Source organism: Musca domestica, unplaced genomic scaffold, assembly GCF_030504385.1.
Source record: "Musca domestica strain aabys unplaced genomic scaffold, Musca_domestica.polishedcontigs.V.1.1 32, whole genome shotgun sequence".
Taxonomy (NCBI): Eukaryota; Metazoa; Arthropoda; class Insecta; order Diptera; family Muscidae; genus Musca; species Musca domestica.
The window spans coordinates 7,973,110-7,989,834 of record NW_026712311.1 but is presented as its reverse complement, the minus strand read 5'-3'; the positions used below and the strand labels follow the sequence as shown (position 1 = coordinate 7,989,834).

The following is a 16,725-nucleotide window of genomic DNA, read 5'->3' as shown; positions in this document are numbered from 1 at the left end:
GTGTAATGGAATTGGAGTTTGAGCATTGTTTGTTAAGTGGCATTTATGCGGGTGTTAAGCAACGTTTGGCGCGTTAATATTTCTTACTTCCACTACTACTACTCCTTGGATAAAGGTTTCAATGCATGGATGGATGGTTGCTTGATTGGATGATGATGACGACGACGACGATGTTGTTGATATCTGCACATGGAATGCTATGTATTGCTATGCTGTGTGTGGTAGATAGGTAGGTTGGTTGGTACAAAATGTACTTTTCTTCTTCTTGCTTTGTATTGCTATTCATTGTTTGCTTGTTTGTTTTTGTAGGTGGAGTCTGGTTCCGTCTATTGTTGTTGCTGCTGCGCCTGGTGCCAGCCAGCCAGCAGCAGACGGGGATCATTCCGTGAATGTAACCGTTAACTGCTGGGGTTCATGCCGTTTCATTGTCTAAAAACAGTTTCAGTGTTTAACCCGTGCAAAGCCATAATAGCAACGGATTGTTTTAGTAACGCTTCATCATTATCATTGCCAACGACGTCTTAAGCAATTGTCGGATCTTTCTTCCCCCACCAAAACAGAAAAACGCAAAGCAAAGCAAAACAATTGAAAAGAATTTTAATAAAATTACCAAAAAAAGAAAAACGCGACGGCAAATAACATTTTGAGCATTCCCATTTAAGAAAAACAACCACCAACCAATAAAAAATAAATCAACTATTGTTTTTCTAAATCTAACAATTGTTCTTGCATTTATATACAAAATTAATTCTCTATTGTTTTAACAAAAAAACAAAGATAATAAAAAATAATCAAAGAAATATTGTCCCCAAAGAAAAAAATGAAAATAAAACAAATGATTTACAACTAATTATGCACTTATATAATCCGGGCTTGTGGCCAGAACGTGTAAAAATTATTACAAAAAAGTGTCTGCAAAGAAACGTTTCAACTACATCTCACTGCAAATTTGTCACTGAACGAGGATACAAGGAATACCTGGGATATAAGTAATATCATAGCAGTTTGATCGCATTTGTATCCAGTTTGTGGAATATGGTTATATTGTAAGTTTCCCATTTTAATACCTACAACATATATAGACCTTATTTTTAAGGATTTCAGCTAAAAGTAGGCTATTGGAATTTGACAAATTAAATCTTATGGGTTATGTACAGGTATTTTGTTGCATTTATTTGCATTATATGCTTGATGAAGGTGAATTTCGGTAGCAGGACCCAGACAGACATATTATTAATTCTCAAAACAGCACTTTTGGACGCACCATTTTACTCAGAAACACATTTCGACACCATTTCTTCTATTGTTGTTTTAAAAAGACAAGGTGGCACCCAACGTAAATTATAATTATTTGCAATAATTTAAAAAAGGGGTGTCTCAGGGTCACCGATGTCTTTCTTTCGGGCAAAAGAAAGGAATTTTTCAAGCAATTTCTGGATTTATGTTGGTTCTAAGAACTATTTAACAGGTTATTATGACTAAATATAAAAATTCAAAACAGACTAGTCAAGTAATTCTTTTTTATGAACTCAATTGAACTTATTCCATTAAGAACTGGAGGTCCGAAGATATTGTTATTAGATTATTATTGTTATAAGAAATGTTGTTGAAAATGTAGTCAATATTGGACAAAGCTCCTTTCAATGAAGGCATTTTAAGAGAACTATGTCGTTGTTGCTTCAGTAATTTGCAAATTTGCCTTTATATTTGAGTTCCACTCAGTTTTGATCCACAAAGCTTCAGATTTCATTATTTTTACTTCAATTGCTATCCCTGTCAATAAAAAGTTGATAAATATGTAGTTTCTTTGCTCGTTATACCCTGAGCCATATGGCCACAGAGGGTATATATCATTTGATACGGCCAAAAGTACCTCATCGGGATAATGGTTATAGACCCTAGGTCTCTATGGACCAAATTCGTTTCAGGACCTTTGGAGTCGATCTAGGGATAAACGTTCCTTCGCCCGTCTGCTGTCTGTCTGGCTGTTGCCCCTTATAAATCTCGAAGGGAGTGTCCGATTTGATCCAAACCAGGTATATCGTAATATTATTATCAAACTTTGAACGAGTTCAGAGATGGGCAATATCGGACCACTTCTTATGGTACCTACCAAACAAAAGGTCAAAATTTTGACAGAAAAAGATTTACCTCATAGATCAAGAAAGGATCGTCGAATGTTGGGCAACCCTTGCATATCCTAATATTTTTAGCAGTGTTACCTCAGGTGTGAATATGGTAAATATCGGTCCACTCCATCAAGTACCTCTCCCAAAAAGGTCAAAATTATGAATAATAATAATTTTTATAATATATGAAAAAGGTGTCCAATTATCTTCAAATTTCGCGTATCTCATTATTTATAACCACACAAGATCTGGCATGAAAAACGGATAAGCCGGACCACTCTTTCTGGTACCTTCCCCAGAACGGGTCAAAATTTTCAATAACCTTGAAGCTCATAAAAGGCGATTTGAGCATTCGATTACTTTCATACTTGGCACTTCTCAATATATATATCAACGCAATATCAGGTGTAAAGATGGAATACATCGGACCACTCCTTCTGGTAACACTCCCGCAACGGGTCAAAATTTTTGAATATCATATATATCATATATCAGAATATGCGAAATAAACATCTGATTACTTTAATACTTCGCACATCTAAATATTTCTATCAACACAATTTCAGGTGTGAAGGTGGAATACATCGGACCACTCCTTCTGGTACCTGCCCCACAATGGGGCATTTTTGAATAATTGTAACTCTCATAATATGTAAAATAAGCATCCGATTACTTTCATACTCGGCATTTCTCAATATTTTTTCAACCCAATATCAGGTGTGAAGATGATAGATATCGGTCTACTCCTTCTGGTACCACGCCCCCAACGGTTCAAAATTTTTGAATAATTCTAACTCTCTTAAAATACGAAATAAACGTCTGATTCTCTTCAAATTTCAAACATCCCAATATTTTTATTAGCAAAAGATCTTATGTGAAGATGGGATATATTGGCCCACTTCTTCCTTCTGGTACCTCCCCCACAAAGAGGTCAACATTTTGAATAACAAAAATGCTCATAAAATGCAAAATAAGCATTTGATTCTTTATAAACTTCACACATTTCAATACTTCTACTAGCCCAAGATCTGTCGTGAAGATGATATATATCTGCGAACCCCTTCTGGTACCTCACCCACAAAGGGTCACGCTTTTCAATACATTTATTTGTCATAACTTACGAGACAAGTCAGCGACTCTTTACAACTTGCTACATCATCTCAATCATAAACCTGAGATGAATATGTGATTTATCGAAATTTATGATTTCGCATAGAATTGGATACAAATGTTCGATATTCTTGTAAATTTTCCCATATCAATATATTTATCTGTATTTGATGAAGTATGGACATGGAATACTTCGCTCGACTATATCTGGTAATTCACGCACATTTTCTACAAATTATCACATATCTCAAATAAATAGGGGGAAGTAACCAATATAGCCCAAACCAGGCACGTCGCAATTGTTTTATACATTTTATATAGGTCCGATACGAAATGGACTATATTGGTCCATAGCTTCGGAACCTACTCCATGGAGAGTCCACAATTTGAATAATCATAACAAAAGTCAAAATATATTTAAATAATCAAACATTGTGAAGGGATCCCAATTCCCACTCCCTAAAAAGTTAACTATACAGAAGGAAATTCATGCTATTAATCAAAATTCTAAAAAGTTATTAGTCCAGTCATACTCATTTACAATTTTTCAAAGTGTATAAGTTGATCAAATACAATGTTATACAGCGCATTAAAGATGAGTTTCAAAATCAAAAGCTTTTTGCTACACCTTTGATCACACCGCCTGACTAAGCGGCGACAAAGAAATCATCACCAATTATAAACAAATACGAATAGCTAAATGGAGAACTATGATATAATGTATCAATGGACACACATTTGATTGATACATCAATCAGGCGGCTGTCTTGCCAAACATTAGACCATCCGGAGATTGTCTAACACAAACTATGAAGATGTAGATGTAATCGTACAGAGAAATGTTTCTTAATTTTGAAGACGTGATAACAAACAAAAAACGTCAAGTGACCAAGTATTCCCTCCCCACTCTTTCCCCTCTTTGCCACATTCAAAAAACCCCAATCAAACCAAATAAAAACATTTCGTTAATAAATTTATCAAAACGTGTTAAAGTCATCTGACTAAATATTCCTTGGGCCTCCCAAAACCAAAGACCTCACACGTTGACAATGCATAAATGCATACCAACAACAAAGGTGGAAAAAAGGTTTCCACTGTATTTAACAAAAAGAGACAAAAGCGATTAACTCTATCGTAGGAACATTTCAATAAAAAAAGACTCGAATGAAAAGAGCTACAAACACGAAAACATAATTTACTCATTGATAACACATTATGATGTCAAAACCCTAAATTATGGTCAATTGGGCGGACGGACGGACACCGACACCGAAGAAAATAAAGAAATTCCTAACCAAATTTCTCTTAAGCTGAGAAAAAAAGAAAATATCATTTCTACTCTCACCAAAAGATCTTCTCATTTGACCAACCAACCATCCCCACACAACAATGGCTAATCTGGCTGAGGTGACAAACTTATTATGTTTGTTTGTGTGTTTTTTGTTTTGGTTAGGAAGATCAAAACACTAAACTCTGACACTATCAATGGTTACAATCTTCATTGCTGACCAAAACAGCAACAACAAACAGCAAAGGGCGAGAAATAAAACCCAAGGAAAACAAATGAGCAGCAGGGTTATTAACGAACCGAAGGAACTCCCCAAGGAATTTGAAAAAGAACAAGCATTTTATGATTAAATTTTCATGTTAATGAGCAATTCAGAACAAAAAAAATTCTCAATAACATTATTACAAGGCGAGCCTGATAGAGAGGGAGCATTCAGGAGAGAGAAAGAGCAAGAAAAAGGGAACACGGAGAATGTAAACACTAATGAAATTTTAAATATGACTACGAATTCGGCAAGAAATAGAAATTAGCAACTGAGCTATGAAAAACCCAACATTTAAAAGAAAAATGCAAAAAAAATACTCAAAAGTCTATGAATAAACATCTGTGTTTTTGTTATTATTATTTATATAATAAATCTGGTACAATATGTAGTTTACATTGGGCAGAGCTCCTTTCGTTAAAGGTATTGTAAGGAAATAGTTCTTCGATCAGTTATGTGTCATCGTTCTTTAAATTTAAACATCCATAATTATATTCTCAGCCATATGGCTACAGAGGGTATATATAATTTGATACGGTCCGTACCTAGTCGAAATAACGGTTTTAAACCCTTGGACCAAATCCGTTTCAAAACATTTGGAGTCGATCTAGCGATGTCCGTCCGTCCGTCTGTCTGGCTGGCTGGTGCGCACGATAACTCTCGAAGAGAGTATCCGATTTGATCCAAACTTGGTACATCGTAATATTTTTGTCAAACTTAGATCGAGTTCGGTGATGGGCAATATCGGTCCACTCCTTCTGGTACCTCCCCCACAAAAGGTCGACATTTTCAAAAAATATATTTTTTGCACAGAAAGTGAAGCAATAATTTTGCTGCAACTTTGCAAATCTTAATATTTACGTCAGTGCTAGGTATGGTGCGAAAATGGACAATATCGGTTCACTCCTTCTGGTACCTCCCCCACAAAGGGTCAAAATTTTAAATAATTACAACTCTCATACAATATGATGTAAGAGAGTTTTTATTAACTCAAGGTCTTGTGTGAAGGTGGAATACATCGGCCCACTGCTTCTGGTATCTCCCCCACAAAGGGCCAACAATTTGAATATCCATGAAGCTCATAAAACGCGAAATTAACATCCGATTACATTCAGACTTGGTACATGTCAATATTTCTATCAACACAAGATCTGATATGAAGATGGTAGAAATCGGACCATTTCTTATAGTACCTCCCACACAAAGGGTCAAAATTTTGAGTAAACAAACCTGTTATAAAAGGTCTACTGTGAAGATAGGACACATCTACTGTGAAGATAGGACACATCGGTCCACTTCTTCTGGTACCTCCCCACAAAAGGCCAACATTATGAATATCCACGAAGCTCATGAAACGCGAAATTATTCAAACTTGGTACATCTTCAATATTTCCATCAACACAAGATCTTTTAAAGAGATTGTAGAGATTGGACCATTTCTTCTGATACCTCCCCCACAAGATTTCAAGTTCAAGATTTTGACAAACAAAACGCTCAAAGAAAGCGAAATGAGCATCCAGCTCACTTCAAATTTCACACATACAAATATCTTGCAAGCCCTTCAGGTATCTGACCCACAAAGGGTCACAATTTCACAAGTGGCGATTCTTTACAACTTAATATATCTAAATATTTCTCTTAACCAGAAATCTGATATGAATATGTAATCTATCGGAAATTATGACTTCGCATAAATGTGGTTGTAAATGTTCGATTTCCTTTAAATTTTTGCCATACCAATATTTTTATCTGTATTAGATGAAATATGAAAATGGAATTCTTCGGTCCACTATATCTGTTACCTCACGCATAGTTCCACATTTTCCAAAATTTTTCATATATCTCATATAAGGCGCAGAAAGTAGTCGATATAGCCCAAATCTGTCTCGTTGTAAAATGTATATCAGTCTTAGGTCAGATACGAATTGGTCAATATTGGCCAACTACTTCGGAACCTCCCCTATAAAGAGTCAACGGTTTGCATAATCATAAGTCAAGGCTGGGGTTATACATATGTCGGCAAAACCGACTGATACTATTTTACCATAATAATGTTCTATAATAGCTCAATTCTGTTAAATTTTTCCACAAAAAATACCGCGTAGAAAAATTTTTCTGTGGAGGAAATCAACACAACTGAATTAACTTATCAACAACCCTCTTCTAAAAAAAATATCGGTCCAATACAACCCAATTTTTTAATAGAAACCCATTTCGTAATTTATGTATTGAAACAGATTAAATGAGCAGTGTGTTATAGAAAATACAAATACCCTTTTAGCTACGGGTCCTGTAAAAGCCTGTCAATTTTGTAAAATTTTCATAAAAAATGAATACAGCAAATTGTTGGTGATGCGACTTGTTTTATTTGTGACAAAAAATCAATTCTGCCGACTTCATCAGTAGAAAATCGTGTGTTATTGTTTCATTTTTATGGAAAATATTCGTTAACAATTTTTCTCTGAAAAAGTTAACTTAGCCCATTTCCTTCTAAAAAAGTTCAATCTGCCATTTTTTTTTTGTAGTGATTTAGTCCAAATTAAATTTAGCGAATTATTTTGCCATTGGATGATATGATACCGTATTCCAATAGGCATTTCTAACTCTCTTTCATTCCCACATTCAAATTCTCCACAGTGTTTAAAGATTCTCTCTCTGAGAAAAATAACTGGCCGTCGAGTTATTGATAAAATAGATACATTAATTAAAACTACACGCAGCAAACAAGAACAACAATGAAAACATTAGGCCAACAAAGGTTTTAACGCCACCAAGAAACACACAAGACCAAAAACAACAAGAACTCTTTAAGACATCCAATAAACCCAGTAAGCCGAACGACCACATGGAATGATAGAGAGACAGACAAACGGAGAAACAAATATATTCCCAACATAGGTAGGCCGTCAAAACAATAGAAACAACAGCAAACATCACACCAAACGAGAGTCATTAACGTAGAAGACGACACCACACAAACATGAGTAGATTGATATGATCTTTCGTTCGGGATTTAGGCCTTCGAATATTTGGTAAAGATGCTGCTGTGTCTGAAAATTATTTTTCACCAAGGGCTTATTTGTTGTTGTCCATTTGGACCACACTTTTGGTTTTAGTTTTATTATTTGTGGCATTTGCCCTACAAAATGTAACAAACAACACAGTAACCTGCTGACTTCCTAGTAACCATAATAAAATAAAATAATTTTTATGTGAAAATAAATTTTGGGGAGAAGAAGGTGGCTTAATGAATCACTCCAACTTAAAACAAACCATAAATATTCCAAATAAAAAACTGAGGATAAATATTATGGATGAATCAAACTGGGGCAATTGTTTTGGAACAGAGTATCCTTAAAAGGGGACGTTTTTTACCAATGATTCTGTATGTAATCCAAAGATCCCTATCAAATTTCAAAGCTCTGTCCTAAATATTGCGATATTCAGGGTGAGATGAAAAAATGAAATGAAATGATGAAATTGAGATGAAATCCAAAAAGACCTAGGGTCTAAACCCGCTATTTCGATTAGGCACGTTTTGGCCGTATCAAATGATATAAAGGGTGAGATGAAAAAACTGCAAACAACTTCAGACTGCTGTCATTTCTAAGCCACTCGTCCGACAGCTGTTAAAATAATTCCAGTGACAGCTCATTATATTGTTTACAATCGTACAACGCATTTTGGTGAGAATTTTCCAGAAAAAAGTTATTCGAGATGGAATTCAAGCGTGATAGTGTGATTTCTTTATATTTGGCTGGAAAACCACAAGTGGCTATTGTTAGAGCACTCCAGCATTTAAATGTGAATAAATCTTTTGTGTCTCGTACCATCGCTCGTTACCGTGATACTGTTAGCGTACCCCGAAGTCAAGGAAGTGGATGCAAGAAAATAGCAACATCAGCAGAAATAGTTCGAAAAGTAAAGAAGCGATTTGATAGCGACCCGCGACGCAGTGGCCGAAAAATGAATGGCTCGTGAGCTGAACATATCGTAATATTCCATTCGCAAATATTGAAAAATAAACTCGGGGTAAATCCATTGAAATTCCAAAAAGTGCAAGAACTTACACCGCAACAGATAGAAAATTGACTCAAAAGAGGTAAAGAGTTGCTTCGCTTGACCGAAAGTGGTGAACTACCGAATTCGGAATTTGGTTTTCTCCGATGAGAAAACATTTGTTGTCCGGCAGTTTGTGAACAAACAAAATGATCGTGTTTACTTGCCAAAGAGGTCAGCTGAAAATGTGCACCTTCGGTTGGCCACCAAAACTCAAGCGCCGGCCATGGTGATGGTGTGGGCCGCCATAACTGCCGATCATCGCTCTCCGCTCGTATTAATCGACCGTGGCATCAGAATAAATGCCGAATATTATCGCGAAAATATTCTGGAGGGTGTATTAAAGCCTTGGGAGCGCAAACATTTTGGCCGCAGACCTTGGATATTCCAACAGGACTCAGCAGAATCGCACTCACCACGCGCCACCCAAAAATGGTTACAAAATGAGGCTCCGCGCTTCATTTTCAGCGCACAATGGCCACCAAAATCTCCGAATACCAATCCGTTGGACTATTGTGTCTGGAGTATTTTTGGAAAGCAAGGTTGGCACTAAAAAATACCAAAGTGTCGATCACTTCAAGTAAGCGCTTCGCCGGGAGTGGGCCAACCGAAGGTGGGCCAAAATACCACAGAATAGCATTCGGGCAGCGACTGACAGTTTCATTGGCCATTTGAAGGCCATAATTCGTGCCAAAGGTGACCAACAAATCTAAACTTATTCTAAAATTTGATGTTATTTTCGACATTTTTTGCAATCACGCCATCTTTGGAACGAATTGAGATAAAAGGCTAACATTTTGCACACATGTGTATTTTGCCATTAAGCATGTTAAGTTCGTAAATGAGTCATGTCGGTCCAAGTTTTCATATTGCCCTCATATAACGGTATCTCCCAATATTTCGTATTTTAATGCAGGTCAACGTCTACATACATTTATAGACGACAGATATATTTTTCGATACCTCCCTATATTCGGTATTTTGATGATTTTAGCGGCTTTATTCGCCGGAATTGTTTCAAATTTGGTATTTTAAGTTCGTAATAGGTACTACAGCCTAAGACTGAAAATTGTCTATGCAGCTCCACGTCTTCGTATAGCGCCCATATAATGATAGCTTCCGATATTCGACATTTTTATGATTTTAGCAGCATTATTTACCGGAATCGTTTCAAATTACGTACTAATGGGTACTACAACCTATGGCAAAAAGTTTTGTATGCAGGTTCAGATCTTCGTATAGCCACCATATAACGGTGCCTCCCGATATTCGGCATTTTCATGATATTAGCGACATTATTTACCGGGATTATTTAGAATTTCGTAATTGAAGTTCGTAACGGGTACTACAGCCTATGACAACAATTTTTATATGCTGGTCCACGTCTTCGTTTAGTCCCCATATAACGGCACTTCCCGATAGTCGTATTTTGACGATTTTAGCAACATTATTCACCGGAATCGTTTTATATTTTGTATTGAAATATCTTAATGGGTACTATAAATTTGTGTGCAGGTCCACATCTTCGCATAGCCTCCATATGATGGTATATCCCGATACTCCTTATTTACATGATTTTTGTAACAAATTTCGTATTTGAAGTTCTTAATGGGTACTACAGCCTATGAACACAATTTCGTACGCAGGTCCGCGCCTTTGTATAGTCCCCAAATAACGGTTTTCATTTAAGTGGTAGTTTTCGGAATTTTTTTGAAATTTTTCAATTTCCTTTGAAATGGTGGAGAGTATTAAAAGTTCGGCCCGGCCGAACTTAGCGGCTTTTTTACTTGTTTTTTGTTAAAATATTTCAAATTTCTTTAAAATGGTGGAAGGTATTAAAAGTTCTAACTTAGCTGCTTTTTTACCTGTTAAACTCTACTTTCATAATCTCCGGGATTTTTTTTGTAATTTGTGAATTTTGTCGGACAGTGTTATAAGTCTGATGGAATCCAAAATAGTTATTTGATGTTTCTCCTAACTTCAAACAAGGCAATACTTTCACCTTCATAATTCACATAACAATTCACAGATTTTCTTCAAACTTGATGTATCTCATTACTGTCATTAGATGTAATTTAAATATGGAATATGTCGGTCCACTCCTTCTAGTACCTCCCCCACAAAAGTTCAATATTTTCCAAAAATGTATACCCATATGTCATACAAAGTGGAGTTAGTAATGGATTTAGTCCGAACCTGACGCGTCGCAATATTTATCAAACTTAGGAAAAACTAGAAAATACTGGTCCACTTCTTCAGCCCCATGAAGGATCCACATTTTTGACAATCAAGTCAAAATATGTTTTAATAAACGGACGTGGGCTAAGGGTATGAGTCTGTCGGCAAACCCGACTCATACCTTTCAGCTTGTTATGTTGAAAGTCGGAAAATTCTTTTATAACTTCTAAAATAGTCAATTTTTTAGAAAATGTTTCCCACAACCTATTTTGATGAAGTCATGAAGACAGACATGACACTGAAGACTCTTTTCTCTCCCATATTAACTCTTTTCTCAAAAGTCTTTATATGCAATCTTCTTCATAGCGACACCCACTGTGATAACAAGATGACAATAGACAGATAACAGTTGTTTTTGTAGGAAATGAAATTATCATTTGAAAATCATCAATTTCCCTACCAATTATGTCGGAAGAACTTCCTCAAGTGACACCTGATGGAAATATGACTCTCTTCACTTTCTCAAATTAAGGAAAGTGACAAAAATCTCCATCGAGATTGTTTTACAATACATTAATGTGCAAATGTTTCAATTAAATAGGAAACGATATCTTAATAAGGAATCGAATGACCACGAGACACAAAAGACAGGCCTCATTGAAGATAGGCTTGAAAATTATTCACATTTAAAAAAAAAGAAAAAAATCTTATTTTGGAATGCTAAAGAATTTGATCGCCAGCTTTCTTTTAATGGTGAGATCGTCGTTTAATCAAATAAAAATTCGTTTTGTGTTACAGTAACCAGGTGCGTTAGGTTGGGGTTACTACGTTTTGACCTTTTGGTAATATTTTAAATTTTTTATGGCTCATTTTTTCTAAACGTTTTTTTTTTTTTTTTTGGAATAACTCAAATATTACATTTTTCACAGCTTAAGTGGGGGCCTGAAGCTTGGCACACTTTGTTTCAGTCATTTGTCTTACATGAAGATCCATAAAAATTCGACGTACGGCGTTTAGGCTATCATTGGCAATAAAAAACAAAATACAAAAGTCAATGGCTTATGCTCATGCTGTTAAAATAAAATAATTAAAAAATTTTATAGGAGGAGAGGGAGGCGAAAGGAACATGGTACATTCTGTACCATTACACCTGTTTTTTTTTTAAAGAATAAAATATAATCTGCCGTTTCTGTTTTGAAGAGGAAATTGTGAGGAATGTTTGAAACGAAGTTCGACATTTTATATAGGAATGTACCCAGATCTTGAAGAGTTAAAAATATTGAGATGTGTGACATTTTAGGAGAATCTGAAGCTTTTTCGTTTTTTATGAGCGTTTTAGTTATTCAAAATTGTGACCTCATTGTGGCGGAGGTACCCAAAGGGGTGAGCCGATATCTCTCATCTTCACATCACATGTTGTTTTGGTAAAAAAATATTGGGATTTGCGGAATTGGAAGTGTATCGGAAGCTTATTTCGCACTTTATGAGCGATTTGGCTATTCAAAGTTGTTACCTCTTTGTGGGGGAGGTACCAGAGGGAATGGACCTATATGTCCCATCATCACAACAGACCCTGCGGTAATAAAAATAATGGGTTTTCCGGATTTTGAAGTGTAATGAAAGTGTATTTCATATTTTATAATTGTTTTGGTTATTCAAAATTTTGAACCCTCTGTGGGAGAGGTACCAGAAGGAGCAGTCCATTCTATCCCAGCTCCACATATGATCTTGTGTTATCAAAAATGTTGACATGTGTGAAATTTGAAGAGAATCGACTGTTTTTTTTTGCATTATATGAGGGTTACAATTATTCAAAAATTTTGTCCTGTTCTGGGGGAGGTACCAGAAGGAGTTTTCCGATTTTTACCATCTTCACAGCAGACCTTGTTTTGGTAAAAATATTGGGATTTGCGGAATTTAAAGGGTATTGAAAGCTTATTTCGCATTTTATGAGCGTTTTGGTTATTCAAAATTTTGACCTCTCTGTGGGGGAGGTACCACAAGGAGTGGGCTGATATATACCATCATCACACCACATATTGTGCTGATGAAATTATTGAGATGCGCCGAGTTTGAAAGGAATCGGATGTTCATTTCGCATTTGATGAGCGTTTGGGTTATTCAGAATTTTGACCCTTTTGTGGGAGAGGTACCAGAAGGAGCGGTCCGTTCTATCCCAGGTCCGCATATGGTCTTGTGTTCTCAAAAATGTTGGGATGTGGGAAATTATACAACATTTTTAACCCGTTGTGGGGGAGGTAGCAGAAGATGTGGCCCAATGTATTCCATCTTCACACCTGATATTGGGTTGATTGAAATATTGAGAAGTGTCGAGTATGAATGTAATCGGACGCCTAATTCGCTTTATATGAACGTTTTGGTTATTCAGAATTTTGTCCCTTTTGTGGGAGAAGTACCAGAAGGAGTGGTCCGTTCTATCTGTTCTTCATACCAGATCTTGTGTTAGTACAAATATTATGTTTTCCGAAATTTGAAGACCATCGGGTTCTTATTTCACATTTTACGAGAGTTACAATTATTCAAAAATTTTGACCCGTTGTGGGGGAGTAAGCAGAAGGAGTGATTCGATATATTTCATCTTCACACCTGTTATTGATTTGATAGAAATATTGAGAAGTGCCGAGTATGGAAGTAATCGGATGATTAATTCGCATTTTATGAGCTTCATGGTTATTCAAAATGTTGACCCGTTCTGGGGGTGTATCCGAAAGAGTGGTCTGTGGGACGCGCTTGCAGACGGACTAGCCTAGACCGACTCCAAATGTCCTGAAACGAATTTGATCCAAAGATACCTAGGTTCTAAAACCTTTATTTCGATGTGCCACGTTTTGGTCTCATCAAGCGATATATACCCTCTATATTGCCATAAGGCAGAGGAGGGTATATGGCTAAAGAGGGTATATATCATTTGAAATGGCCAAAACGGAGATGGGCAATATTGGTTCACCCGTTCTGATACCTCTTCCAAAAAAAATCAAATTTTTGTTAAAAAAAAGGCATCCTAATTTTGCCATTTTCATTTTCTGTTCAAAATTGGTGCATTTTCTTTGAAAAAATGGCTAAATTATTTTTTTTTTAATTCGGAAAACATTAATTATCTTCTTCTTCTTTTTTGAAAAATTTGTAAATATAATTAAAAATCTGTTAAAATTTCTTAAGAAAATTTTTAAAAATCATTCTTCTTTTCCAGAAATGCCTACTGCTTCAATTCGCGCAAACAGCAACAGATGAACATGGGCCACAGATCGAAACGGGACTGGGACATCAACGATGCTGTTGTGCCGCAGGTGAATGACACCGACTTCGATGAGTTCAGCGAATGGACCGATGGCCATGTTCGCCTGATCTACCCCCTGAACAATGAAGAGGCAAAGAAACACATCTCCGGTTGGGCTATGCGCAACACCAACAATCACAATGTGAATATTCTCAAGAAGAGCTGTTTGGGGGTCTTGGTGTGCTCCCAAAATTGTACCCTGCCGAATGGCAATAAAATCAATTTACGTCCAGCCATTTGTGATAAGGCACGACGCAAGCAGGAAGGCAAAGCCTGTCCGAATAAAACATGTCGTGGTGGTCGTTTGGAAATTAAACCCTGTCGGGGGCATTGTGGCTATCCGGTGACGCACTTTTGGAGGCATTCGAATAATGCGATATTTTTCCAAGCCAAGGGTGTGCATGATCATCCTAAGCCGGAACCGAAAAATTCAAGTGTTTCGAAGAGGGCATTTGGTAGAGTATCAACGGTGCCACGTAATGGCAACGGGGCAGGGGGAAGGGGTGGCAAAAAGGCAGGTTTGGTGGGTGGCAGTGGGGGGTTGAGCACAAGTCTCCGGCAAATGAAGGCCCACAACAGCTTTCTAAATAAGGTTTTGAAACGTTCCAATAAGACAGCTGCAACGGCGCCCATTACCCATACCACGGCCTTGGAGATCTATCAGTTTAACAGTGAGTTTGAATATTTTCTTTCAATAAAATGGGTTATTAACGATTTGTTTTTTTCATTTTTTCTAGCCTGCAGCAAATGTTCCACCCGAAACCAGTGCACCTGTGTCCTGGACCCTTTGGCAAATCCCTCGACACTGAACTACACCTCCACGCCCCTGAATCACTATGAAAGTCTGGCCGCCTCGGGACCCCATCAAAATTACACCCACAGTCACAATGTCTATAATGCCATTGAAAATGTCAATCCGAAATGTGAGCCACCACCGCCAACAGCTCTGCTAACCGTCAATCATCAACACATAACCTACAATTATCCAATTTATCATACCCCTGCAGCTCCCATTCTCAGTGCCAGTGCATCTGTGAATTCGTCTCCAAAATCAAATTCCGATCAACATTCCTGTATGGCAACATCACCGAACATGGGCATGCATGGAGCCCACTATAACACCCCACAAGAGGATTCAAAAATATCCTCTGCAAATTATCACCACTACCATCATCATCATCATGGCTCTGCAGCAGCTGTGACGGCCAGCTACCCCAGTGAGGCGTCCTTGTGTTACAACAACAACTGTGAAACCATTAACTATAATCAAAGTTCGGCTTATGACTATGATGTCTATGCTGCGAAGCACATGACCACCACCACCCAACATTCTGCAGAACACCACACCACCGCGGAACCTGCTGAATATATCAATTATTCCGAATTAAAATGCTCCACCATGCGTCCACCTACTACCAACCATCATCCAGCCGAAGTGACCAACAATGAACCGGAATTTATAAACTACTCCGAGTTGAAACATTTTCCCCATATCATGGATTCCGCAACGGCAGAAATTAAACCCAGTAAAATCAATGAAACAGACACTTCCACATCGAGCTACTCCGAGATTCCCAACACTGCGACGGCGGCGACTCGAACGGCCAATGATGCATATGAAACTTGTTACTACAGCTCCTCCATACGTCCAACTAAAGTTGAAAAATCTAAAGAGAAATATGCGGAACCCAGCCCCACAGCGTCAGGGTCTTACAATTACGATACCCTTAATCACCAACACTATCCTGGCAGTGGTAACTATTTTGCCAATTTCACATCGATGGGAAGTAATGCCACACATAATATACCCCATCAATATGGAAATATGCACAATTACTATGATTCGGGGACAACAACATCACCCACAGCTTCATCCCTGCATTCTCATCATCACCATGTACCATCATCTTCGGCGGCGGCAAACACTAATGCGCATCACCACTCATCTGTTTATGAATACAATGGCTCCACAACTTCATCCTCCTCCTACATATCCCCCTATGCCTATGATCAAATGTCAAGTCGCAGTTCGGGATTAGTGGGGGCGGCAGCATCTGCCTCAGCACCATGTCACACCTATGCTCATTAGTATTATTTGCAAGTTCTATTTTTTATTAGGTTTTAATTATTTAATATTTATAAAAAAAAGTGTAAGATTTTGTTGGAAATTGATTGTATGTATGTTAATTCCTTATGGAGAAAAATAAAATAAAAGGAAAAGAGTAAAAGTTATATTGAATAAAGAAAAATGATATAAAAGATTATTTTTAATGGCCCTTTTTAACACCAAGTTATTCTTTTTAGACTAGCGCCATCTATGGCGCAGAGTTGTTATGAAGGGTAATTGTTGCCAAACGATTATACAGCAATCGACATATAGAGGGAGCATCTATAAACAAAT

General features: G+C 37.1%; 1 protein-coding gene across 1 annotated transcript; it reads left to right on the top strand.

Moving 5' to 3' along the window:
* The first annotated feature begins 226 nt into the window (after window positions 1-226).
* LOC101890354 (transcription factor glial cells missing 2) lies at window positions 227-16,523 on the top strand. The gene is made up of 3 exons (XM_020034580.2): window positions 227-1,046; window positions 14,238-14,995; window positions 15,062-16,523. The coding sequence occupies exons 1-3, from the start codon at window positions 1,036-1,038 to the stop codon at window positions 16,411-16,413; spliced, it is 2,121 nt and encodes a 706-aa protein (XP_019890139.1). The 5' UTR covers window positions 227-1,035; the 3' UTR covers window positions 16,414-16,523.
* The last annotated feature ends 202 nt before the right edge of the window (window positions 16,524-16,725 follow it).